At 39.7% G+C, this 27,666-nt stretch overlaps 1 protein-coding gene and 2 non-coding genes across 8 annotated transcripts; all 3 read left to right on the top strand.

Moving 5' to 3' along the window:
• Positions 1-1,369: 1,369 nt before the first annotated feature.
• LOC139114049 (protein PRRC2C-like) lies at positions 1,370-25,478 on the top strand. 6 transcript variants are annotated; one of them, XM_070675528.1, is made up of 21 exons: positions 1,370-1,527; positions 7,406-7,580; positions 8,092-8,275; positions 8,839-8,990; positions 9,467-9,610; positions 9,795-10,128; positions 10,602-10,853; positions 11,100-11,202; positions 11,759-11,866; positions 12,195-12,353; positions 13,084-13,414; positions 13,656-13,765; positions 14,106-14,358; positions 14,733-16,928; positions 17,561-17,778; positions 18,823-18,958; positions 19,106-19,278; positions 19,855-20,110; positions 20,394-20,941; positions 21,507-22,694; positions 23,008-25,478. In XM_070675528.1, the coding sequence occupies exons 2-21, from the start codon at positions 7,466-7,468 to the stop codon at positions 24,247-24,249; spliced, it is 8,202 nt and encodes a 2,733-aa protein (XP_070531629.1). In that variant the 5' UTR covers positions 1,370-1,527; positions 7,406-7,465; the 3' UTR covers positions 24,250-25,478. The 6 variants fall into 6 exon arrangements, with proteins under 6 accessions (XP_070531629.1, XP_070531628.1, XP_070531632.1 ...); XM_070675527.1 differs by having other exon boundaries at positions 14,103-14,358; XM_070675529.1 differs by having other exon boundaries at positions 1,377-1,527; positions 11,103-11,202; positions 14,103-14,358.
• On the top strand, positions 10,453-10,522 carry LOC139115055 (small nucleolar RNA SNORD83). Its single transcript, XR_011548034.1, has one exon. It is a non-coding gene; the product is annotated as a small nucleolar RNA SNORD83 (small nucleolar RNA).
• Positions 11,427-11,496, top strand: LOC139115053 (small nucleolar RNA SNORD83). Its single transcript, XR_011548033.1, has one exon. It is a non-coding gene; the product is annotated as a small nucleolar RNA SNORD83 (small nucleolar RNA).
• Positions 25,479-27,666: the final 2,188 nt, after the last annotated feature.

Raw genomic sequence — 27,666 nt, 5'->3', positions numbered from 1 at the left:
TTGGATCACATTTGTCCCCTGATTTGTGAAGTGGAACTAACAATGTTGATTTCCAGAATGCAGGAAATTTACCACTATCCAGTATATGATTAAACAATTTTAAAATGCTACTTATACACACATTATTGCTAGCTTTAATCATCTCATTTCTTATGCAGTCTTCACCCGGTGCTTTCCTAGTTTTCAATTGTTTAATGGTAGATAATAACTCATGTGTTATTGGAGTATTAAGGTAAGTATTTAGTCTCTTTATTTTTTCCAAATCTCCCAATTTTTCAGAAACAATTTTTTCTTCAGTTGTTGTGGACTTATTATTATACAATGACTGAAAATATGAAATCCAATCATTACACTGTATAGATTCATCCAATGGGACACCCGATTTCTTCCTAAGGTTCTTCAAGATATTTCAATATTCACCTGAACTGTTTCCGTGTGCCAATTCTAGTTTGTTTATCAATGATTTGGTAAACTGCTGTTTATTAAATTTAAGTTGCTTTCTGTAATTTTGCCTCAGGGTGAAATAATTACATCTCAAAACTGGATCATTAGGGGTTTTATCAAAGGCTTTAGCAGCATATTTTAGTTCCCTGCGTAAATTATAACAGTTTTTGTCAAACCACTGATTTCTTGTCTTCTTTTTCCTAGACTTATTGTATTTAACTTTCAGACATCGCCTGGCGCCTGTTGAAAATATCCTTGTCAACTCTATAGCTGCTGTATTGTATCTGTACTATCTAGATCATATTTCATAAACTTATCAAAGGCATGAGTGAAATGTTCATTACTTAATGTATCATTCAAAATGTCAGCACTGTCATTTTCCCAAACATAACTTGGTAAAGGCTTATTCGGTACGGAGTCACAGACTACTAATATCCATCAACCATTTCCTCAAAGGAGGAGGAGGAGGCGGAAGAGGAGGAGGATATCTATAGAACCGGCATCCGCAGTCCTGTATCTCGATTATTAGCCGTGTGACCCGATGTTTTACCGCGTGTTTAGTTAATATTTTGATGGCACTTACACTACGTAACAATTTGAAAATTTGAGTTCGAATAGAATGACATTGACAATGTCATCCCGCTATATGAAATACTATATCTATTTTCATTGATCCTTGCCACCTCGAGCGTCCCCGTAGAAAAATAATTGTGTCTTCCTCATCGGTTTCCATTAAAATAAAATATTTTTATTACCTTCAGTTTTCTATTTTAATATTTCGATCATATTTATAATAAAGTTGGTCAATGTTTCCCAGCCGATATCATGTACTGTTCGAAGGTGGAAGGCAACCTCGCCTGCATGATGGCAACTTGATTTCTCAGTACAACAGTGCATCCTGGGACAGGTTAGTATGGATATTTGCATAATTTATGCAATTACTCTGAGCTGTCGTTGTACGCCATCTTTATTTCGAACGTTCACCTTGTTGTATTAATCGTTAAATCCGTTGCCATCCTGTAGAATTTTCCCTTTACGAAGTTCTAATTGTTCTGTGGATATCACCCATAAGAACGGGCAAGGGTAAGTATTGGTTTTGTTGATAAAATCTGACGGATTGTCCGTAAAATGAGCCCTGATTCAGTGACCTACGTTCTTTGTTCAGCGTCGACGGAAGCCGATTTTGCATATTTTGTAGCCAGTGGAAGGCAATTATTTCTTTGCAAGACTAAACCGTATAGCTGAGATCGACACTCTTATAACCCACGTCTCTCTTTACTTAAACTTGAGATACTTGCCTTAAAATCTTTGCTTTAAAATTTTCAAATGGTAGTACATATTTACAATATGAAAAGACATTACGACATACACAGTCAGTTGATCGTTACCAAGCGCAGCTTTTCTTGACATCAGGCAAGGCGCCTCAAAACGCATATTAGTAGGTCATCATATCCGTTGTTTATACCAAACTCCGATTTTGTATTGATTACCACTCGTCACGTAGAAAACATAAATTATTGTTGTTTCCATATTGTCATTCTTTGATATCTGTGGTTTTTGTAGTATATCACAAACCCGGTGTCGTGTTGGACGTCATTCCGGAGATTTAATTCAAAATGGCGACGATTTTTGTCGTGCAAATATACCACAGTTGGTTTATAAGATTTTAAAGGAAAAACATTTTATGCACTGGACTATAATACAACATATCAAAACACTACCGACTTGTGTGCCGCTGTCATAAGTATCGCATCACCCGGAACTTCAGCGGAAGACCGTGGGTGAGCGTGCTTCTGGATTGTCGCGCGAGACACAACCGAAGATGTGTCCGTTTGAAATCGAAGAGAACAAACGCATCTTGTCATTGGTTACCTCAGAACTCATCATCACATTGCCAACCTACAGATGTTTTTTCTATTTTGAATAATTTTGTTTCCTTGGAGAAAAAATGAAGTGTACAAGCGAGTTACAATCTTACACAAATATTTCCGCGCTGGTAATACAGTCACACAATTTCACACACATTGCCTCACGTGGCTCAATGTTATTTTGGCCAAAAATCTTTTGAGGTTGTTATTATTTTTCAGTATAATGTGAACTTTTTATCGTTCTTTTTCTGAGGTGCGCAGATAGGCTTCTTTACAGGACTGAAATTATAATTCACTGATCATTTACTGAAACATTCCTCTCAAGGTCAGATTGATGCTCATATGACCGGAGGAAATTTATGTGGACACAGGAAGAAAAGTTAAAAGTTAATGGAGTCATACCTTTTGCCATACAACTTGACGTGATGTTGTGCTGAACTGAAACTGTAGTCGTGCGTTATACCAATATACTGTTGTTTGTACACAAAGCCCAGCTGCTGTAGTGAAATTTGGCAAAACTTCCTTATTACACATCATCGTCATGTTTGGTATTGTTTTTCTCAGTGAGATTAAAATGTTCATTAGTTTTAGCCATGTACTACATGAAATTATAATTATAAATGAGTATTAGTACTATTGCTGTTGTTTGTTGGTCTAATCCACACATTGTTTTTTGTGTAAAGTATGAGGAAGTTAAAATGACAGGGTGGCTCACTAAGTGGGAGTTTCATTTCTGTACCTATCATTGTACATTGTAATCATCAAATCAAGCCAAAGTGTAAACCCTATCAGGTGTTTTTAAAGGGTGTGTCCCTTTATGATTCACGTTGTTTGAAAATTTTATAATTTCATAAAATGTGATGTGGATTGTCTGTCAAAATTAAAGAGGGATGGATGAGATGATAGTGTAGCCGAGGCCACACAGCAGCAATGACCCTGAAATGACCTTCAGACGTGCCTGTACCTGTCACTTCTTCCTTGAAAGATTCTTACAAATAGTTACATATGTTAGAAAAATACTCTGTAGCTTTGTTTAATGAATAGATATGGTCATTCAATGCTCATCATATTTGGTATGCTATGACGTATTATTTTATGTGGACTTCCACTGAAGATCGACCTACATTGTTTGGTTTTCCAGGAAATACAAGATCGTTCAAACCCTGTTTTGCATATACACTGCAAAAGAATAGCTGAGAGGGAAGCGTTTCATTCTCCAGATATATGACTGTCATATTATCACATGTATGCATCTAATAGACAGAAATGTAGCTGAAGGCGCAGTTATATTCTCACCGTTAAAATTGTTTATTCCCAATGTATTCTAGCCATCAGAAAATGCAAAGCATGTTGAATGATAAACATTCACAAAAATTTTCAAGGTCTTCCAAGGACAGAGCTCTACTGACATAAAGTACAGGCATATCTCACTAACTTGTTCAATTGTTTCACAAGAGATTAATAGTAATATTTCTGAGTTTATCACCAACCTGATGAACTTTTCTTCATGTTATCAATTGACATTAGAAAAGATATACGGCAGTTTTTTTGGGATCAAAACATTTTGTTGAAGGGCAGATATTTGCACTGTATATAAAGAATGTTGTAAAACATGAAGTCCAATTTTACATAATGATGGAATTTAGAGAGGTTATCAAGTATTTCTACTTATGGGGAAAATATGACTCTTTCCTCTAAAAAAGTGAAAAATGGTATGGCATGTATATTCCTTGTTTGTATGACTGCAGTGTTCTCCCAGGAATTTCTGATTAGCATAGTGGCCAGTTTGTATAACAATGTAATTAATTGTCATGATAATGAATTTCTATTGTTTTACTGTAATTAAAGAGTAGTGGGCACTATGCTTCACAGTGTAATTGCTTTGGGGAGAGCCCTATAGCTGTGAAGAGTAATATCAAAATTTATGATGAAATTTTCTACACAGCAGAAGAATGTAGCAATATGTCAAGGCTTAATTAAGATGAACTCTTGTTTTTGTTTCCTGTCATTAATGTAAACCAGTTTGCAAAATGACAGATTATCTTTAGTGGCTGTACTATGAAGAAAAACCATGCTTAAACTAAATAGCGCATATCTTTGAATGTTGTAAAAATTCTTTGTATTTCTTACAGTACATGTAGACAAACCTTTGGTCAATATATAATAATCCTCATACAATATCAAGTAATTTGGTTAATATTGACCAAAATATTCATGGAGCTAAAATTGCTGTGGTTGCCCCATTAGTATATTTTACTTGAAATGTAATCTTTTCTTTTACTTAAAAAATATGTTTTGATCAAAAGCGAAAAGTGCACATTATATGGATACATTTGCATAAATGTACCTATTTGTATGACTGCAAACCGATGCAAAACACAAGAACATGCATATACCTCCTCTTTGTAAAGCATTTAATGCTTTTGATTAGATATCCCAAGGAGTGCAATATGGTAAAATGAACCTGCAGAAATTGTGTATATCGTCTAAGTATTGAAGATATCTTTCTCCACCTAAAATTACCTACCACCTCATTGACAGAGATGTACGTAATTGGAAACACTTGAATGTCATCCCGAGACCCTGTGCTAAGACCTCCAGATCCTCAAATAAGTGGACAACTCTGATAGTGAATCAACTACCGCTGATGAATGCCATAGAAATTTCCTTCTCCATATCTGACATTCCCAGTGGTTGTTAAGGATGTCCTTCATCACACTCTGAATGGGATAACTGAGTTACCCTTTTCAAGTAATTTGAGTATGTCATTTTCCAGCATTTAGACTTGTGAGGTGTCTGTTCAAGTAGTTTTCACAAAGATGCTAGGTGTGTGCTTCATAGTTTCATAATAGATGTTTGCTCTGTAGTTAATTAAAAACACAGTGAAGGAAGCATGAAGATTTCGTCAGTGAAAAACACTTCAGCAACTCTCAATGTAAGGGTAGAAATGAGCTCACCTTAAACCACATTAAAGTGCTGAAGGCTTTTGATAGTAAGTTTACCGTTAAAATCTTTCAAAGGAAAGAATGTAGTCACTAAGTGCATTCATTTTGGGAGCAAAAATTTTCCGTGAAAGTATTTGGACTTTCATAGCTCACTGTATTCAAGGTGATCTGTTAATGAAATGTATGATGGCTACTGTAAAATATTTAAGGCCATAGCATTATAGGTGTAGCCATAGAACCTCTAGAATTCTTGAGGGTCTATGGTGTATCTCATTTGACCAGAAACATTTACCTTCTTTCTACGTGTAGGCAAGTCATTCTGTGTACATGAGTAATGAGTATCGCTGTAACAACACATTAAGGATACACTCACTTTGAGGCCTAGACTGTGAAAATCACCCTGTTTGTGTACGTTCAGTAATACAAGGTTGTGTAAATCATGTTTATGGAAATGTGTTGTGGGGGTGGGGTGTGTCTATCTCTTTTCTGCATTTGACCTTGGCACAACAGACAAGTTTGGCATATCACTTTTTCCTTCAAAGGCTTTAATTCGGGAAGAACGAGCTGAATTATTAACATAATACTTTATAAAAGCATTTCTGCTCTTTTTGTTATAAAATAGTTTTTACTCAAGTAACCATTCATCATTACACTGGTTGTAAGTACATTAAGATTTTATCTCAATTACGGTAGGAAATTAAAGTTGATAGCAAAAATTGATTTGTAAATGCAGCATTCCTCATATTGTTTTCTGGGGTTCCTTACATCAATAATATAGAAATTTTAAATAAAAGCAGAGTTACATGTAAGTGTGGACATTCATTGTGTTTGTATGTTCCATAATCGAGCAATGTTGTGAGTTCCTGAACTGTTGCAGCATGATCCATCTTTTTGACTTTGCCACAGAAGTAGTTTAGTTACAAGTTCCATCCCAGGATATCTTTGTATTTGGGTTACATTGCAGTTTGTATAGGGTCTATGGTTACATTTCAGAGCAGTATTATTTGCTTTGGAATATATTGTAGGTACCTTCTTCTGTGGCTGTTCAACAGTTTGCAAATACCTGTCAGCTGTTTTCAAGTCAAAACAAAAGTTTCAGCATGCCAATGATAGATTACAAAAAATATGAGTGCCATAGCAAAGACACTACATCAACCTTTTCTTGTATGTTAGTTACTTCAGAGTGCACCGTAGCTGCAACACAGGAGGTACACGCAGCTAAGTCAAGTTCAGCTGCTATACAAACATCAATTTCTTGAGAGCTGTCTCTTGATTTGCTCCTCAAATTATTTCACAAAACTGAATATTGTTTTGTTCAATCATAGGCTGCTGTAATTCCAATATTGCCAAGGTCCATCTGCAAAAGAGGGTCATTCAACTTTGTTGGTGCAAGCTGTTTGTCTTTGTATAGCTATGTATCCAATGTATGATACGCACCGCAAGTCTTACACATAGATTTTTTTACGGACAGAAATGACGTGTATTAAAAATACTGCATTGGGAAATGTTACTGCTTGCAACAGGACAACATAACCGCAATGTCAAGGCAATGGTCTTGAACTGAGAAATTCACTTTCCCTCCTTGCTTTTCTTTCTTGTCTAATCACAAGAATGGCAAGATGTGCGAAATATATGGGGATGTTGATATCATTCCCTTAACTGTCATTGAAAATGTACGATCACCATTTCTGCCGAAAGGATATCTCCTCAAAAATTGAAAGGGTTTCTCATATTAGTATTCAAGCAAATTGAGAATGGCAGTGAATGAAAAATTTTTGGTTATTTTTCAAAAAATGTCAGCAGTCATATTATAGTCAGAATTTGTGATCATGTTTATGTAGTCAGAGATACGTAAGAAGGAAGACACCAATTTTGCCTCTTGATGTAGTGTTGAATTCGAATAAGTATTATAACTCTACGTGATTAGCAGCACAAAATATAGGTCTTTACATCACAAGATACATCTGTATAGCCTTTGGTGGCCTTTTGATAAGTTATTAAACAACACTGTTAACCAAGTCACAATGGACAAAATTCAGACAATGTAAGCCATGTGTAATAAAATTAACATTTTGCTGTCAAATGAACATGTTTTACTTAATTGTATTTACAAAAAAATTGCTAAGTGTTTCTTTGTGTCCTTTTCAGAAATCTCTTGCACGTTCCTCGGGTAATTACAAGAAATAACTCAATGACCCGGTTGGCAGAATGTCCGAGCGTTCGGGGCTAGCCAGTAAGGGGAAGGATGGCAAGACTAAATATGCTTCGCTTAATTTGTATAATACGTATAAAGGCAAGAGTGTAGAAACACAGAAAACTTCAGGTAATTACCTTGCACCGTGTATAGATGTAGTTAACACGCATCCATCATCAGCAATGCGTGGCAGCCTAAAGGCATGTATGATAATGAACTTCTTTTGTTGTGTTTTTGGTCAAGGCCTTTGACCAAGACAGAGAATTGACATGAAGTGGTCTGCCATAGATACTCATTTAAGAGTGTCATACTTTTATCTAGCATTTGGTTTTCAGAATTTTATTCACAAATATTATCAAGGATTTAAAGAAGAAAATACCTGAAAAAATGTTTGCATGATGGAAAAACAGAATTGATTATATTAATGTCTATAATCAAAACATGCGTAGTGTTCTTCAGCAGTGAAGCTCGTAATTTCTGGTGTTGCTCATTTCTAATTTTTGTGTAAAATTTATTTAAATCCTCATGTATATGACTGACCTTGATAGTAATGTATTGTGTACATTTACAAATGTCAACCAAAGTTCCAGTATTTATTTGAATGACTTCATATTTCAACATTTCTATCATGGGATTTCAGTCAGCAGAGGTCATGGCTTACAAAGTCTTGGTAAAGTTAACGTATCTCGGCGTATGCCACCACCTGCCAATCTACCAAGTTTGAAAAGTGAGCACAGCGGAAACGATCCTAACGTAAACTTAGTACCTTCTGGAGGATCAGGATGGGGCTCAGGAGGCAAGGACAAAGACAAACCGGACAACAGGTATTTAAAATTAATTGTTACTCACATAAGTACAATTTCTTTGTGGAGCAGAGTGATTATTTGAGAGTTATTTTGCATACAAGCAGGCAGGATGCCAGTGTTATTTTCAGGGTATGTGTATGTTTGTGTGAGAAAACTTATCTCAAGGCTTGGTACATAGAAGTGAATTTCGGAAAATTGACTACGTTCTATTGTTGCACTGTTGCTTCTATGTCATACGTTTGTAAATTTGTAAAATTTATGAATACGGTATCAGCGTTCTCCACAGCTTGAAAAAAAACGGGCAGCCAATTTATATAGCAATTCCTAAGTAATTACCATATTCTTTTATTGTGAAAATGTTTGGCTTTGTAGGGTTATTTACATATGAATAGACTGCTCCAAAGTCAGAGTTGTGGTCCACCCTTCTGAGTCCCCTTGTGGTGAAGCCTGAATTTAGAAAGGTGACGACCATGATGTGTTTATTTTCATGGTGTAACAGCTCGATATGTCATTTCTGTTAGTGAAGATGATGTTTCTAGACATTCACGATACTTACAACAATTTAATGATATTCCTTGTAGTTCTGGACAAACAGGAGAGACTGCACAAACAGCTACACCACAGGGGCAAATCAGTGGAACACAGAAGACTCAGACACAACCAGCACAAGATACATCATCCAACAAACCCTCTTGGGGCTCAGTCGCAGGGGCCCAGGGGGATACTCAACCAGGTAACCTTTCAGATTGTAGTCTAGGAGTATGAACCTGCGACATCCACAAAGTAATTGGCATCACAATGAGAACTTTGTTTGACAGAACATGATGTTCATAGTTTAGATGTATAACTAGAAATGAAAATATATCTGTTTAGTAACAGTGCAGAAGGTATTCAAAGGGATGAAATTAAAATATTTGTTCAGTTTCTTTCATTGCTTTAGGATTTGAGATGCAACTTACAGTGACCAAGTGACACTAATGACTGGAAAAACAGCATCTATATTGAGGAAGATCAGATTTTTCAGTGCTTGACATCTGTTATGTAGAGTTCAGATAATGAATACAATGGCTGTGAAGCCATGACATAAGATTGGTCGCTAAATTTTTTGATGGCCATGCACTCTTCTGTTTGAGTTGGCTGTTTTAATGATGAACAAGACCCACTGGCTCACAGCATCTCATCAGATTATATGTCTTATTGTTCCATCAGCACGGGGCAAAAGCAAAGGCAAGAGTTCATACTTCAATCAAGAGTTCCCAACACTCGGCAGTGGGGATGTACCTGCAGATTCAGAAGACAAACAAACCAACAAGGAGGCTCAGTATGGCCCAGGGCCAAGCTTAAGACCACAGAGTAAGTAATCAGGCTATAGAAGCATGTTAGTAAGTGATTCCCATGTCTGGCAATATAGCCAAATGGCAGAGTTCACATGGTATTGACAACATAATTTAAACAACTAGGACATACAGTGGAGTAAATTGCCATTGCAAAGATTTTAACTGTCCAGAGAATCTAACATAGTACATGTGTATTCCAGATGTAGGAAACTGGAAGGAAGGAGGAGGGTTAATGAACAAAAGCAATGCAAATGCGGACACTGGAGGAGACCAAGGGGGACAGAACAAGGAGAGGGAGAAGGAGGCAGAGAGAGATGGTGGGAAACCCAGTGGTAACGTTCCTCCTCGCATGGGCATGAATGGTGCTCAAGGGGGTCCCATGCAAGGACCACCACAACAGTACAGGGGTATGATGCCTCACTATATGTTCAGCCAATATGTGGGAGGTCCACCACCACCGGGCAGCTATCCACCAAACATGCCTCCCATGCAGAGACCAAGACATCCGTATCCACACCCACACTCAGACCCAAGGTTAGTCACTGCAAGGCCAGGATTCTAATGAAATGCATAGTTTGAAATGGTTTAGTGTAGAATATAACAACATGTTGACGGTTTGATATTGGGAAGTTGAGTTGATTTTATGTGTATTGTGTATTCCAGATGTAGGAAACTGGAAGTATACATGATGTCTTTGTTCCAAGGTTCATTTTAATTCCACCGAATTGTCATGTCTGTATCCAGGGATTACGTAATCGATTTGAAACCGCCGTATATAATACTTTGTTAGTCAAGCTCGGAAATTGTCGCTATAAAGAGATTCTATCACTCTGAAGTTATTACACCAAATACATAAAGGCCACAGGATGCAATTACATTCTAAGTTTTCACAATGAAGACTACTATCTATCACCCATGACTGATGGCTCTCATTCATTTCCAAATTTTCACGTGCAATATCTAAAGTGCTAGAGTGTTAAATTCAAATTTCTCGTTCTCCTTGCCAGATACCAACAGTCTGGGCCCGGAAGAGGGCCACCGCCATCGTCCCAGCGCCAAGTTGAGGTTGGTGAAGAGTATGCCAGGCCTTCAATAATTAGTGCTGCCAATCTCAAAGAATTCGACCAACTGGAAAATGAAGCTGATGACGGTGGATGGGCGGGAGCACACGGAGAAATTGATTACTCAGAAAAATTAGTTTTCAGTGATGATGAAGATGCACAGCCTACTACTCCAAGAAAAAATGAGAAAGATTCAAAGTAAGCTATGACAAGCAATGATCGATGAGGTTTTAAAGAGATCAATTGTAGAATCTCGTCTACTCTGGGTTTATGTAATCAGTTGTAGAATATTCAGTCATCACGTCTCTCATGTGTGAATTTTTATTTATGATGGTTGCAATTTTAGTCATACACAAAATTTATGTTCAAACCCATAGTTTGCATAAAAAAGTTGATATTATAATGGATGGAGCATGATCATCTCTTTTCTCACATTTTTTACAGCAGAGAAACTTATGAAAACAAAGAAGATTCATACAATAAGCAAGGAAGAGATGAAGAAAAAAATAAACATACTGATGACAGGCAAAGAACCTCTAATTCTCGGGTAAGTGTTCTCAACATTGTTGGCCGTGAATCTTCAGGTTTTAACCGTCTTTAGAGAGGGAAGAAGCAAGTTTGTCAGTTGGTGCGTGATGAGGTGAAAACTTAAAAACTCTATCAGTGCCAGTCTTTCCTAAAAAGAATCATCGCAGGTAATATGCTATACCTCCAAACAGTTGTGTTGACTGTGTAGGTTTCTTTTAACTATATGTGAAGTTGCACTTGCAAGCCAGATGATGCATATAGTTTCTTAGTCTTTACAATGAAGACTTCCATCTATCACCCATTACTGATGGCTTTCATGAAAGTGCTTATGTCATGAACATGTCTGAATAATGCTAGTATGATAGTTCTTGAGCATAATATGAAGAGCAGTAGGCAAAGTTTAGAGTGCATTCTCAGAATTTGTCACTGATGTAACATATTAGGGTTTATAGTTGTAATAATGTGAAATTGCTCCCTGGACTTATATGGTAATTACAGTCATAGATTTAAGGTCTTCTGTTTGCTTTGAAAATTCCGTTGTGTGACTTTGTTCTGATCATTATATCATCATGTAGGACCAGGAAGGAGGGAGACCTGGGCCGCCCAGAGAAGCATGGAATCAAGGACAGGGGAGCGTCAGTAACAGGGGACCACCAACAAGTACATCGGGCTATGAAACACAGGTACAGTTGTCAATTTGGAATGGAGTAAAAGTAGATTTGTATGGCTCCGCCTGAGTTTGCCTGTGTATGCTGTATGGTATGTAGTAGTACATATGTGTGTGTGTTTAGTTAGAAATGCTTTGATTAAACCAAAGCTTTTTACTCAAAGGGGCTGCTGCACATCAAAAAATCTGTTCAAATTCCCTCCTATCTTAAACAATCCTGATTTCTCATTTTATCTCATTATTCATTTTGTTCAATTCTGTTCATATTTTGTGGTGTTCCTATGTTTGCTCCTCTCCCTCCCTGTTCCGTCCTGGTGACATTTCTGTTTGTTGTGTCTGAACAGAGATGGAACAGAATGCAGCAGCCGCCCTTTGATCAAAGGGGTCCAATGCCACCTCCAGGCCATTATCAACATCCACCACCACCACCACCATCATCACAACAACAACAACCACAACCACCACCTTCATCACTTCCACAGTTTCATAGGCCACCTCAACAGGTAGGTTTCTACTAATCAAACTCATAACCTATCTGCATGAACTAACTCATCTAGAGTTGCACAAGGTATTGCATGCTATTGCACATTGGGTTCTTGCATTGCACTTTAAAATAGCCAATTTCAAACTCTCTTTTCTTTGCTGTTGATGAGAAAAACCTTTACTTACCATGACTTAATAAGCTGCTTGTTAATGTAAGATGGTCATACCCACAAGTGATATTGGTACATTCATCAATGGAAAGGAAAACAAAATAATTCTGCCCCATCTCTTACGTAATTAACACCATTTGGGTAAGCGTCCATCAGATGGGATATTATAATTATTCCCGGATCAAGTTTGCAATGATTGTGAACTTTGATGGGCATACCACTTATCTGCACATATGAAGCTATGAGAACCTGTGAGTGTGTTGTTATGTAGTGGCATGTTTGGTGTGCATACTTTCACATGTGTGTAGTTTTAGTTTATTAATTAGATGTAGTTTTGCATGAGATGTTCTGATATCTCTGTGAACAGAAACACTGTGAATTGTGGTTTGCAGAAAAATTTATATTATACATTACTTTTTGATTTTCTTATCAAAGTTGCAAAGCACGTGTTGTCATCCTTGGTGCACCAACATTCATTCCCGCTACTGAATATTTTGTGCATCCAGTATTCTCAATTGGTGCACAATGTCCTTTCCCTTGAATTTTCACCCAATTTTCCGTCTGTGGTCATCCTCATCAGGGTGCTTATCCTCCAAGGCTGCCGCAGACCACTGATATCGATGAAGACGAGTCATGGAGACAAAAGAGGCAAAAGCAGCATGATGAGATGTCATCAGCAATTGAACGGGCACGGCAGAGGAGACTGGAAGAGGAGAGGAGGATGGAAGAGGACAGGAAAGCTGCAGCACGAGAGAAACTCCGGCGCCTGGAAGAGAGAATGTCCGATGGCAGCAAAGTAAAAGAGGAAAAGGAAAATGAGGAGGTGACAGAAGCTCCCAAAGAACAACCCAAGAGACAGCGCACAGAAAGTGGGAGCAGTGATGGATCAAGACGAGAGGGTAGAGAGAAGGGTATGTAGTGAAATACTTGGTGTGAACAGCAATTAATACGGAAGTTAAACCTAACATTTTGTACTGCTGGAGAATTTCTTAGCTCTGTTGGTTTTCTTAAACGTGTATGAAAATGACGTAAAGACATTGAATTCTGCCCTTTCCTCCAAGGGTTTGAAAGTATATAGATATACGTTCTTGCATATAACTAAACTGTTAAGCAATACCTCACTTGTATCTTTTTGTTTTGTTCTGTGGCCAGGGTCACATGAAGGTTATCCGCAAAGAGGACAGCAGGGTTTCTCAAGATCAATGCCAAAGAACCTGCCCCCTAGGTTCCAGAAACAACAAGAACAGATGCGACAGATGCAGGTACTTTAGCACTCTTTTGATTGACAATTAGTTTAATTAATAGTATCTTTACATCATGGAAGTTATAGTTTTTGTCAGTATTTTGCCAAACTACTTCTACAAAACTATCAAAAAAGGCAACTGTTTGAAAGAACTAGTAATAAATTGACTGCAATGGCAAAACTCTAGCCCTACATCATACTCTTTGAGGAATACAACTGAGATAAGTCTTTATCTCTTGTTGAATTTTTTCACTATCAACATAAATTGTTTGATTTTTATCTCTTTTTATAACTTACTTGATTCTAGTGTTTGCTTTAATGACTATTATGTATAAGACCTGTTCTTTGCTTCTAAGCAGCAGCAACAACAACAACAACAACAACAGCAGCAGCAGCAACAACAACAGCAGCAGCAGCCGCAGCATCCTCCACCCCCGCAACATCCACAACAGCGACAATCACCTCAGCAGCAGCATCCTCACCCGCCACCACCAATGGGTTTTGATCCCAGAGATCCGAGAGCACAAGCATGGGCGGCCAGTTTGCATCAGCATGGTATGCATCCCTACATGCAGGACCCAAGGGCTATGGGGATGCCACCCACATCCCAAGGTAAGAAAAGTGACTTGTATCAAAAGTTCTCATGGTAGTGAATGCATAAGTAAACGGCAAAGCTGACAAAGAATTGATATTAGAATATCGATTTGTACAAGTAGAGAAGTAAAGAATAAGTCACACAATCAATGTTACCATTTGCTACCTATCTGATAGTGACTCAGATGTTACAAGGAGTGAGAAATTTGAAGCTTGATGCTATTGCAGAGCTATTTTCTGTACATTTTAACATTCCTTTGCTGCATATAGATATAAAACTAAGAGCTGCTATTGCTTGATGTGCATTTAATAAAACAGAATTCCTGAGACTGTTTAAAGATTTAAGTGGTTGTTCTTCAGATTCTAATTTGGTGATATTGCCTTTTTCTTAGGGATTCCAATGCCACCTGACAAGCGAATGATGCAGCGTGTGCGAGCAGACAGTACTGGATCAGGATCAGATCATGACAGTGGTCGCCATACACCTGATTCCCACGAGAAAAGGTGGGGTACACCTCCCTATGGGCAGATGCCACCCCAGATGATGCCATTTGATGCAGACATGCGAAGGTATCCACCATATGGCAGGCCATATGACCCTAGGCAGGAGTATGAGGCAAGGGCTCATCGGGAAGACTTGAAACATCCAGAGGATGATAAGATTGAAGAAGAGAGGGGCAGTGAAAGAGAGGATGACAAAGCAGCTGATAGACCTTCACAGGATAATAGACAGAAGGATATTGATAGAGAAAGGGAGCATCATCCACAGCGGGATTCTGAACAATATTCAAAGCCGCCAACTAGAGTTCAGCGCGATCCATTTGATGATACACATGAACAACAGAGGCCACCACAGCCTTTCAACAGAGAATGGGCAGGTCCTCCACCTCCTCATCCATTTCCCCCACATCCTGGGTTCTACAGAGCCCCTTTTCCTCCCCATCCACAGGATCCGTATTTCTGGCCACACGGACCTCCCCCTGGAGCAATGCCACCACAGAATGCAAGAGCAGTAGAGCCTGGACACCCGGGCACTGGCCAAGCAAATGCCCCCGAGGACAGAGAGAAGCAAGATGAACAACTGAATAGACCAGTTGAACCAAAGGAACAAGAAAAAAGTGAGGAGAAGTACGGGCAGGACAGTAAAGTGAGTGAAAAAGAGGGCAAGATTGCTGAGGATAAGAAACGAGAGCCTCAGAAAGAAGGCTTGAACCATAGTGAGAAATCAGAGGATAAAATGAAGTCAGATACTGAGGCAGAGAAGATTGACAAAAAGGCTAGGGAAGTGAAGGCTGACAATAAAGATAGAAGGAAAGATGAAATCAAGCCAGACACCAGGGAGAGAAAACCTGCCAAGGAGTCAGAAAGAAGAGACAGTAGGGATCGAGATGGCAGAAGTGTTAGTAAAAGAGATCGAGACCGTGATAGGGACAGGGACAGAGGTGCAAAGAGGTCGGATTTGAGAAAGGAGAGAGGGGATAGATACAGGGAAGGCAATTTACGTGGTCGTGGCCGTTCCCGAGGGAGGGTAGAGTTTGGGTCCAGTTACAGAGGCCGTGGAGGTAGGGGCTACCCAGTCCGAGGTAGAGGCAGGAGTGATTATAGGCGAGGTGGCGGAAGTGGCAGGGATTCTAGGGGATCAAGAGACGGGAGAGACCAATTTAAAGATGCTGAAAATGAGGTTGATGAGGAGAAGGCACCTCCACGTAGGCGTCAGCATGATGAAGAAAGTGAATCGCTGGATGACAATGCCAGCCAGACGGCGAGTGAGTCATCTCATGAGAAGGCTGAAGACAAGGCAAAGAAGGACAAGGAGCTAGAGACCATAGAAGACCGAGATCAAGCACGAGATGCAAAATTAGAGAAAGACCTCAAGAATGAGAAGAAAGCCGAATCCAGGGCAAAGGATCATGATCGTAGGCCGCAAGATAGGGGCGGATTCCGACCAAGGGGAGAACCGTCACGTAGGGGTAGAGGAGGAGGCAGCTCGTCAAGAGGTCGGGGACTCAACAGTGGGAGAACCTCTTCCAGAGGTGGTAGGAGTGGCAGATATGAAGGAGACTCTGAACGGCAGAAGTATCGAGATAATCAAAGAAGGTACGACTCAGAGAAGAGGGATGACGAGAAACAGATGAGACCAAACAGCAGAGACACCAGGCAAGATAGGAGGCGTTCTGAACCTCCGAGGTTTTCAAGAAATGAGCGACCGCCAAGGTTTCAGAAGAAGCAGGAAAGTAAAGCACCAAGAGGGGGTGGCTGGGTGGGTAGAATAGAGTCCAGTCGTGGACAAGGAAGGCAAGGGAAGGTAGCAGCTACTTCAGGGCCGTCACCAAAGAGCAATAGGAATGCTGTTCTGACAAGCCAAAATTCATCAGATCAAGCCAATGAAGAATGGGAAACTGCCTCAGAAAGTAGCGACTTCAGCGACCGCAAAGAAAGGAAGAAGGAACAAGGTACATCCAAAGATGTTGACCAAGAGAAGAAAGAGGAAAGTGGAGCTCCCCAAAGGAAAGACACCAATCCAGCCAGAAGAAGTTTCCAGAATCAGAGGCCAGGAGATAGGACAACTAAGAAAGGACCTCCTCAAGGTAAAGTGCATTGATCAACCTGAGTGTCATGTTTTTGAAAAATTTGTAAAATCCTGTGTGGTGCCATATACTCATATATTTTGGTAAATATTCCCCATAATATGCCTTTGTTGGAGGTGGTCATGGCATCTGCTGTTGAAAACAAGCTTTTCTCAACAGGTTACACTGCTGTGAAATTGACTTCTAAGCAGTGTTTTTGCTAAGTTGTGGATCATAGATAAATTGTCTGGAGCCACAGCCGCAGTAAAACCATCCCCAACTGTGACTGCTCTAATGTAACATGTATACTATAATGTTATGACTGAAATTAGAACATAGAAATATTTGTATACTCTCAATACACGTTGGGTAATGGGAGACTATAACTGAAGTTATGAATAAGCTGCATATTTGTATTTTGTTGCAAGTGATCTTTGCATGTTTTGTGCATGCAAAAGAAGTCATTTTCCAGAATTCAATGTAATTGTGTTGAAAACTAGAGATGTTACCATTGGTTTTAGCCAAGTTTTGCACGCCTGAAAATACCTCCAAATTTTTAAGGACTGAAATGTCCGATTGCTTACCTTGACCAAAACCATCAGAAAGTACAGAGATGTTGATTAAAGTTAATGTCTTTATATTTCATCTTTCAGAGAGACGGTCAGGAAGAGATACTGGACGCAGTCCCATGAACAGGGATAAAATGAGCAATAAATCGAAGCCGGGTGACAGAAAGGTCTCATCAGCTCCTTCAGGATCTACAGGGAAGTCATCAAAACACAATAGTGAAAACAGTGGTGATGGTACATATGCTGTACAGAGTGCATACAGGGTAGATGAAATTATACCAAATGATCCCGTAGCTATACAAGTAAGTCAATTGATTGTCACTGGAAGGGAGATGGCTGTTCTATATGAAGTGTCAGCAGTGCTCTAAGTCTCTGTGGCCTCTCCGCTAGGCAACTGATGCCGTATGTTGTGGGTTCGAACCTGATTGAAAACTAGCCGTATCTTAAAGGTATACAGTCACCTGTAATCTAAATATGCCCATATATGGTCAAAGGGGCGTTCCTTGGTATTCAAAATGCTCATGTGAGGGCGCTGTTTTTAAAAAGTGGCCACCCACTTAAAATCTGTGATTGGTTAGATTTTCTCTTTCCATGGTAACTGTGGCAAAATTGGAACAGGTGACAGTATACCTTTAACCCTTTGAGTGCCAAAGTCAACTTCTGTTGCCTTTATAGAATACAACATAGCCAGCAACTTTTTTCAGATCTTAACAATTGTTTTTCAGAGTTCCCCCAAATTTTTGTCAAAAATTGTAGCCATAGAAAGGTAAAGTTCATTTAGTCCAAAATTATCAAAAAATTACAGAAAAATTCATAAAAATTGGTAAATTGGTAAAATCAATGTTTCACCGAAATTTTGGTGGGAAAAATAAAAAATCACAGCCCTCATGGGGTTAACCCTTTGAGTGCTGTAATTTTTTCGCACCAAAATTTGAGTGCAATATTTTACCAATTTTTATGAATTTTTCTGTAATTTTTGATAATTTTGGAGCAAATTGTTATCAAATGTCATTAGCTACAGTTTTTCATCAAAATTTTGGCAAAAATCTGAGAAAAATTGACTGGGGTACATTTTATAAAGGCGACAAAAATTGACTTTGGCGCTCAAAGGGTTAATCATATCTGTATAGAGTCAAAGTGGCTGTATGTTTCCTAAATCTTTAAAACCAGTGTTTTCCAAACAAAAATGAATATAAAATGATCCTTTGCCTTGTAGCTTTTCAGAGAATTGGAGAGAGATAGACAATGCAAGTTTATGTATTCATAAGATATTTAAAAACCTTGGGTACACTCTCAGCCAAACAATTAGTAATGTTTGTTTTACCCTTTTGATTCACCGATTGCAGGATGCATTGTCAGATCTGTCCAATCGGACCAAAGGAAAGAAGAAACAGGAACCTGAGAATAGCACTGCCAAAAGTAATAGCAAGAAGATTGACAAACCAAATGCATTAGCACATATTGACTTGAATAATTATGCAGGTTTGTAGAATATTGTCTTCTCATCTGACAAACTCTTTTAATTCCAGTTAACAAATCTTCTGCACAAATGATTTTTGGATGAACGAACTGTTACTGTAGGTTATATGATGGACATATTTCACATGGTATTGTGCTCTCGTTGTACAGGTGTAGTAATTGCCGATGATATGCCGGAAGTTACCTTGGAAGACCCTATTCAGATAATGACGCCGGATGAAGGTTTCCAAGAGGTGGTCTCTAAAAAGACTCAGAAAGAGCGACTTAAACAGCAACAGGAGGAAGAGTTCAGGAGAGCCAATGAAAAGAAGAAGAGAGAAGAGGTGAGAAAAGACAGTGCTTAATTTTGTTAGGAAATAATACACCAGTTTAAAGTTGAAAGGAGGTCGCAGGTGATGAACTTTGACCTCAGCTGATGCAGATGAGTGACCTTTATGGAGAACTCATCAGGTAGTTGCTGAGACACTCATCCTTTTGAAAATTTATGTCATCACTTGATCAGTAATAGCCGTCTTCTGACCATTAATTTGGATGTTTGGTGGCCCTCACTTGGGCCATAACACTGTGACCATTTATTACTTCAGTCAGTGCTTGTGAATACATGACCGGTAATTAGCCAAATGAGTTCACGAATAGAACATGTCCAAATCATTTCTACACTATTCCAGACTTTGAGTGTCTTTGAAATTTGCCCCTCCATCAATATGTGTGATATGTGATAAAATATTCCAAAGTGGATGAATAATTCATAATATCTAATGAAATGGTAAAATATTGACAATGTAGAGTGTTTTGAAACCTGGCTGGTCATGGTCACATCCTGGGTGGCAGACCAGTGGCTAAGAAAAGATACTTTTATAGTGATGGCTAATAATGTCAAATCTTTATTTTCCATATAGAGTTTGAAGGCAGCAGCGAGGCATGTGAACAGCAACCACGAGAAGACAAGAAATGCCAAGCTACCTCCTAGGTTCAGCAACAAGCAGAATGTCAGCAAACCGCCTCCAATGACAAATGGCAACTCTGCTAACAGCATGACCATAGGGGTGTGGGATGCAAGTGCAGTGGCTGCTGAAGTTGGCAAGACTACTGCTGAAGTAGTCAAACAGCCTCCACCACAACCTCAGCAACCCACTCAGCCTGAAGACAAAAAGGGTGAGTATTCATACTATTTGACTTATGAGTTCAGGTTGCCTTGAATTACACACATGCTTTAGTGAGTGTATGATATGTAACATGCATGATGCAGTAAATTTATATTTATATATATTTAACCACTGATGTTGTTTCATTGATCAACACTGTGAGTACCGTATGTTTCAAACAACGAACCTCATAACTTATGTGACATTATCAAAAATATTTCTGAAAGAAACAGCGACTTTTTCCTGACAAATGAATTTCTACATTAAAAGAAGATTGTTTTTCTTTGTCGCAGTGTCACAGATATCGCTACCTCCTCCACCTTCGGTGAATGCATGGGACAAGCCACTTCAGAGCCAAGCTGCGATTCCTTCCACTGTCAGTGTGAAGGCTCCTCTCTCCTCAGCCAGTGCAACGCTTCACACAGTCACCACAGTAGCGGCAGCTGGCCAGGATGCCAAGCCCAAACAGGACTCTGACAAAGGTGACTTTGAACAGCACGACAGCGGTATTGATCTTAGCAGTGACCACCATGGCTCCAATCCGTCCTCCCAGAGAAGCTCTCCAAGCAATGAGATCAAGACCGAAGGCAAAGTTGACTCCGACCTTGTGGATAAACTCAACGATAAAATCCGAGAGCAGAAGTTGCAGCAGAGAAGCAAACCTGGACAACTCAGTGATAGTAAAAGTAAAATTGTCGGAGGACAGTTGAAAAGTCAGAAGGCGCTTGCTCCCACTGATGTGAAGACAGACATAGAAAAAAGTGGTGATCATTCTGCAGAAATCGGCAATGAAAGCACTGTTTCAAGCAAAACTATTCAAGGACAGACTTTGGTTTCAGGGGTAAGCAAACAATCACAATATCATTGTGAGTGACATAGCCAGTGAGAAAATACAGAAGCTTTACTAGGCTATACACTTTGCACCACACGGTGAATTGTGCAACCAGCTGTGATAAGGACTCTTGCTCGAGAGAAATTTAAATTTTGAAAGGGGATCATCAAATAGCTGACGCATAAATTTAATCTTTGTATTCAGGACATGTGTAATATGAACTGAAGTACTTCTCATAGTGTTCTTCATAGCAAGGTGTCTTTGAACAGTTTGAAATCATCCACACTATTGTGAAGAGTTAATTCTCCGTTGACGTTTTTGCAGTCCAAACACAATTTAAGTGTAATTTGCCTGTAGTAGTTAGAACATCTCTAAATTGTGGGTGATAAACTCTGGCTAGTAGATCTAATATTGTAATGTTACATGCCTCCTGCAAAAATGTTTGAATGTTGGCTGTACAAAAGGCTATGTGTCAAAGGCAGGTGTGCAGTTTTAATACACATTCGCTGGATGTTTGATACATCAGCAAGTCATGGCGTAAACCTCATTTTCTCTCCTGTCTTATATCTTCCAGGGATTAGGTGACATTGGAACACCAGCAACAAGTGGTCAGGCATCAGTTTCTCTTGATAGTAACATTGCAGGTGATATTGCTCTATCACAGTCTCTATCTGGACTAGATGATACCAAAAAGGATCTCCATGTGAGCGGCAGCCACACGCCGGTTTCACCGTCAGCGGATCTCACCTTAAAAATAGCTTCTGCAAAGAGAGTCTGGGAGGCTGCCCTGCCGCCTGTTATGGAACAAACTGGGGGAAGTCCTAATGTTACAGATCAGACCGAGACCTCTGTTTCCACTGCAACCAGCTCCTATGGGAACTTTGCAGCTGTGACACCATTAGAAGATAACGTGCCAGCTGTTCCAAGAAGCGTGCCAACCGATACCTTTGCAGATTTCCTTCCCCCGGGTAGCAGTGAATCCCCTCCAGTATCCATGCAAGTGAGTCCCAGGTCGTATAGCACCTTTCCAGGGAACATGGCAGTTGCATCGTCGTCATCAAGTGCGGTGGATAGTATGGCATCTTTTACACAGGCAACTGGTCTCAACTCGGCTTCAGTGGTTGGACCTTACTCAGGTAACCTTGCATTTGCATCAGTACCTGTGCGACCTGCATCCGCCGATCAGCTGCGGCAACTGGAAATAGCATATTCTCTTCAACCATCCGGTGGTGGCATTGCAGCGGACCTAGGTTCAGGCACCGCACAAACACTCTTTGCCAGCAGCAACGGTCAGCCGTTTCTCTTCCAGACCGACAGCCCTCAGAGGTCAGTGGCTTCAATAGGAATGGTCCAAGCACCAGCTCAGGCTGCCCCGGGTTACAGCGGCAACTACCAGTTTGGTTTGTCACAGCAGCCACCCCAGCAACATCCTACACTGTATGGCCAGATTGGTGCGCCGCAGCAGATGCAGACCGCTACTACTCAGGCCCCTGGAAGTCGTAACATTGGCTCCATACTGACATCGACGCTGGGACAACAGCCACAGCCCCAACAAGTAGTGCCATCTCAGCCCTATCAGGGATACTCTTTCTCACCAGTGTATACACAGGCTCCAATTCTATCAACCACTGTGACGATGTCTGTGAAACCACAAGCTCCACAGAGCACTTACTCCTTGCCTTCATCGACTAAACCTGCGACTCATCAAACATATGGTAGCGCCTCCACAGCAACTATTCAACCATCACAGTTGTATGCGCCGGTGAGTTTTGAATAGTATGCACAGTTAACTGTTGCATAGATGTCATTTCAGAAGTTTTTTTAAAATTCTCTTGTTTACCATCAACATGATTTCAAAAATAAAATTTCTTAGATGTCAGTATGTGTAATATCTCATTCGGTGATAACATTTGAACTTTTTTTTATTGTCTGTAGATAGTGATATTTATTAAGAAATGAGACCACTCACTGACGTATATGTCTTGTTGACTGCCTTTGATGGTAAAGTCTGTATATTGCATTGTAAATACATTCAATTACAAGTGTGCTTATGAAAATATGCTGTCTACTTTCAGACACAGTCAGTGATTGGTGGACAAGTGATGGTGGCATCTCCCGCTATTGTAGCTTTACAGACTGGTCTGCAGCAGCCTCAACCTCAGCAGCAACCACAACCGCAGCCGCAACCACAGCCGCAACAACCAAATTCCATGTACACTCCACCCCCTCAGCATGGATCCACCCAGTTCTTCAACAGTGCACAGTCGGCATCTGCTGCAGTACCAGGTGGTGGCGTCCAGATCCCCCAGGCAGGATCACCAGTGCAGTATGCGTCTCAGAGTTACAGTGGTGCCCAGCCACCACCACAAGGTCTCCCTATGAATCTACAAGGGTCAATGATGAATCAGCCAACACGACCCCCAAAGCAGTTCACATCTGCACCATTCGTCAACGTTGGCATGCATTCAGCAAAGCAGGTCGGGAAGATGTCACCCAGGGCATCTGATATGAATCAACATGTTGATGCTAAGCCATTCAGCCCTGGTCGTAGTGCAACTCCCCCTGGCACCCGGACGTCCACACCATCTCACAGCCCTATCAGCAAAGCGCAGGGTCAGAGCCAGGGAACTGGTCATTCACCAAAGCAGAATCAAAGTCAATCTCAGATGATGAGTGCTGCTCATCCAGTGCAGGCAGTATACACACAAGCGCCAAGTATTGGCCAACAGAAATACACCAATACTTACAGTGGTACCAACATGCCACGTGGTATCCGACCTCAGATGGCCGTAGCCCGTCATCCCTCGGCAATGCTACGTCCTCAGTCAACAATAATTAACTACCCGATGGGAGGTCTGGTACAGGGCACTGTCCCGCCTACAGCAGGTGCAGCTGGTGTTAGATACCCGGCGCCAATTCAAAGGCCGAGTGGCCAGCCTTTTCAAGGAATGGTGCCACAACCTCTACAGCAGCAGAACCAGCCGCCTCCCAGGCCACAGATGAATCCAGCCCTGCAGCAGCAACAACAACAACAACAGCAGCAGCAGCAGGCAATGGTGGCAAGCAACAAGCAGAGCCCTCAGCACCAGCCGCCAAACTCCAGACAGACACAGCTGGAGAAGCAAAGACAGGATGTACTCGCATCCACAAAGGCCTTCTTCACCCAGTTCGGGCAACAACCTGTGAAGTCGAGCGAGAAGAAGGAAGAGTCCACGGAGGACACAGCAAAACAAGATGTGAAAAAGGAAGAAAAGGCCCCCTCTGAATCCAAAGATACAGAGCAAGTCAAAGGCAGTGAACAGGCACCCAAGTCATAAATAAATCGAACTCTTAATAAAAGTGTTTCTTGCACTTCAATGACAGGAGATGTGACAGGAGATCACGCATTGGGTGTTAACTATTGAAAACAGGATAAGAAGAAGTTAGACTTTACAAATATTGATAGGCTTTACAAATATTGATAGGCTAGGATATGATGGTTTGTTGTGGCTGCAATTAGCCTTCTCTTATGAAAAAAGGGATGAGTGTTAATACGGTAAAATAACAAGTGGTACTTGATGGAAGTATGAACAGCTTTCAATTTCATGTCTTTATAGATCAACCAACAGCTAAGTGATATTGATGATGATGATGGTGTGACCAAGGCTTTACATTTCATTGACAGTGCTGTGTCTGCCCCCACGGCACTGTCACATTTTCACACTCACAGCCGAAAAAGTCAAATGGTTGATACTATGAATCTTTTTTCCAAACCAAAAACACACACTAAAAAGTGCAACAGATCTGCGACTTTTAATCTGTTGCACTTCCGTTTGTTCAAATCTGATTCAACGATGTAATTGAGTCTTCTGTGGTTCGACTTGAAGATAACTTGCACGTGAAGAAGTGTGCAGCAAAAAAAAAATTTCTTGAAGTTTATAGAGCAGTTTTTTGCTACTCTTGCACCAGTAGCATGTGTTGTTCTGATAAAAAAGTTACATGTGCAGTGGCTTGGGAGAAATAAAGGTGGTATGGTTTAGTTTACAGTGAAACTGCTGCTTTTCTCTCAAGCAGTAGAGTATAATTACAGAATGGTACTCAGTTTTACTTAAACAACATTGGTATTAGAATTGACAATAAAATTTACTTTGTTTGTGGCTGTAAGTATGATTACCATTTCCGGTTTGTTTTTTGTTGTTTTTTTTTCCTGTAATACAAGGTTCCACTATAGACAGGGGACAGTGGCTAACTCTCCCGTTTAGAGCCTCATTGCTTGTACTGAAATCCAATGTATATTTCAGTGCACAATTTAAAAAAAAATCAATCTTTTTTGAGAAGTATACGTTTCAAAAAGTGATGATTAAATTGTAACTAAAATTGATTAGCAGTGGTGTATCTGTGACTAAAAGAGCATACGCCCAGGTAACACACAATACACTGTGTGCGTGTGATGTGACTTTCAATGTGGGCTGATGGGAGGAGTCGTCTTTGAAAACTTAAAAAAAAATTACACAAAAAACAGCAATGTTTTTTCTTTTGTAAAATAAATTTGCCTTTTGCAAAGTGACATGTTGTAAGGTCTGAAATATGAAATGCAAAAAAAAAATTTTTTAAAGAATCATCTTTTGATCACGAACCTTCCCCACATAGTGTTACCTCGTTCCTTTCACTTCTCCATTTGCTAATGTACATGTCCGCTGCCATTTCAATAGTCGTGTTTTATTATTAAAAAGAATACAAGGAAATCACCTGATATCTAGTGTTCCTCTCGATCTCAGATCCTCTGCTGTGAAAGTAGGGTCTATTTCCAGGTTGTCAATATTACAAATAAAGACTGCTTACAGAGAATAACTATAACAGAATCTTGTCAGGATTTTAATTTATCATCGCCATGCTTTACCCCACTTTCTCTTTCTCTCTCCATACTGGTATTGTTTCATGATATTTTTTAAAATGCAAAACGGCAAAATCACATTCTTCCAACACTGTTTATTCAACGATGAAATCCAAATTCTGGATTATGATGTTACCATACATGTGATCTCAGTATTCCAATTCGTTGTACACATTACTATCACAAAAATTGCCCAAGCCCAAATGATACGTCTCATTACCTCTCTCAATGCAGGAAATGGGAGCTGTGCTTTCAAAATCCCAGCTTTTCTGAGAGATGAGCACCGTTTGCCTATATTTCAGTCTGGTTCAATATGACATTAAACTGGTCCAATAATCACTTCCATTCAAGGTAATACATTACCAGGTCCATGGGACATTTGAGATTTACAAATTTAAGTAGGACCATCGTGAACCACTGATAGTGGTGGTACCAGGTGTCCGGAATGGTTAAGCGTACCCTGCTAGCATGCTACACCCATCAGGATTGGTCCCACAATTGTCTAAATATTGTATGAAGTGATACAGTATATGAATCACTGTATTAAGTCAAAGCCGGGAATGCTGTTGCTAATCATTTGAGTGACCGAGGTGTCATATTTGGCCACTATGTCATCATATCGACCGTAGAACTTTTTGAAAGTCCTCACGAGTCTTTTGGATGTATATCCCTGTCTCACTAGTTTTGATACCAATAAGCTGTGTCTCATTTGAAAATCAGCGTAGGAATCACAAGCCCCACAATAGATCTCAGTATCCCTGCGCGGTTCACCTTGTTTCATACAAACTGAAAGGAAGTCCTACAATTACAAGAAGCGTCTTTCTTGCTATGAAATTTCACATACTGGTGGTCAAAGTGCCATGTTTTGCAAATCTGGAGTTGTACAAGCATGTTTTGAATCCTAAGACAAGACTGCTGCTCACGCTCTTAGGTCTCATCAGATTTATCAAACACATTTAGATTTTTCCTGATAGATCACAGAACAGAACACTTACAATGTTCAGAACACTTACAATGTAAAGAGATTCCACACATACCAAGTATCAGACATGACTTTAGGTAGCATCACAGTCCCTATGGAGGGGAGGCACTATGCTTAGGGACGGACCATTAGATCTTGGGAGGGGGGGTGGTCAAAAACAGAAAAAAAAAATTTTCAGAGCAGAAAGTTAGGAAAAAAAAAATCTTCAAACTAGTCTGCAAAATAAAAAAAAAATAAATAAGAAGACAAAGGCGTAAAAAAAAATCTGCAAAAGTCTTTAAAATTTGAATTTTTTTAGATTTACCGACAGAAAGCAACTTTCTGTATTTTTTAGTACATCCTCCCGGCACATTTTTAATTTTAATTTATACATTTAGAGTGACTGTATCCCTTATACTGGAAGTTGTGATTATCTTATCTTTTCAGGACTTTTGTATTCTGATCACTTGAAAATTATGAAATTATAGAACCTGTTTTCTACTTGTTTCCTGCGTACAAACCAAGCAGGTACACTAGGTAAAACATTGAAACTATGGTATGGTTGTCAAGACAGAAAGTTGTATTTGCCTTTTAAGATCAAGGTAAACAGATGCAGGCCACATCAGTTTCATTTTTTTCACAGCATTTTATTGCAATGATGACTGCAAGAATGGGTGAACAAGTAGAAACACGTCAATAATGATATCAAGTCATTATGTATTATTTTGCTTTTAAAAAGGTATTTTCAATTCTTTTTTCTCAAAAAACAGCCTCAAAAAACAACAGCAACACATGTTTTAACATTCAACAATACACTACGTAGAATGCCATCTATCCAACAAATCCCAACACAAAAACACACAAAAGGGGTTGAACTTTGAAAGTTTCTCGATAGCAAAT

The sequence above is a fragment of the Ptychodera flava genome, chromosome 16 (genome assembly GCF_041260155.1).
Source record: "Ptychodera flava strain L36383 chromosome 16, AS_Pfla_20210202, whole genome shotgun sequence".
In the NCBI taxonomy this organism is placed as follows: Eukaryota; Metazoa; Hemichordata; class Enteropneusta; family Ptychoderidae; genus Ptychodera; species Ptychodera flava.
The sequence above is the reverse complement of the archived record's forward strand: the minus strand, read 5'-3'. Positions and strand labels throughout refer to the sequence as shown.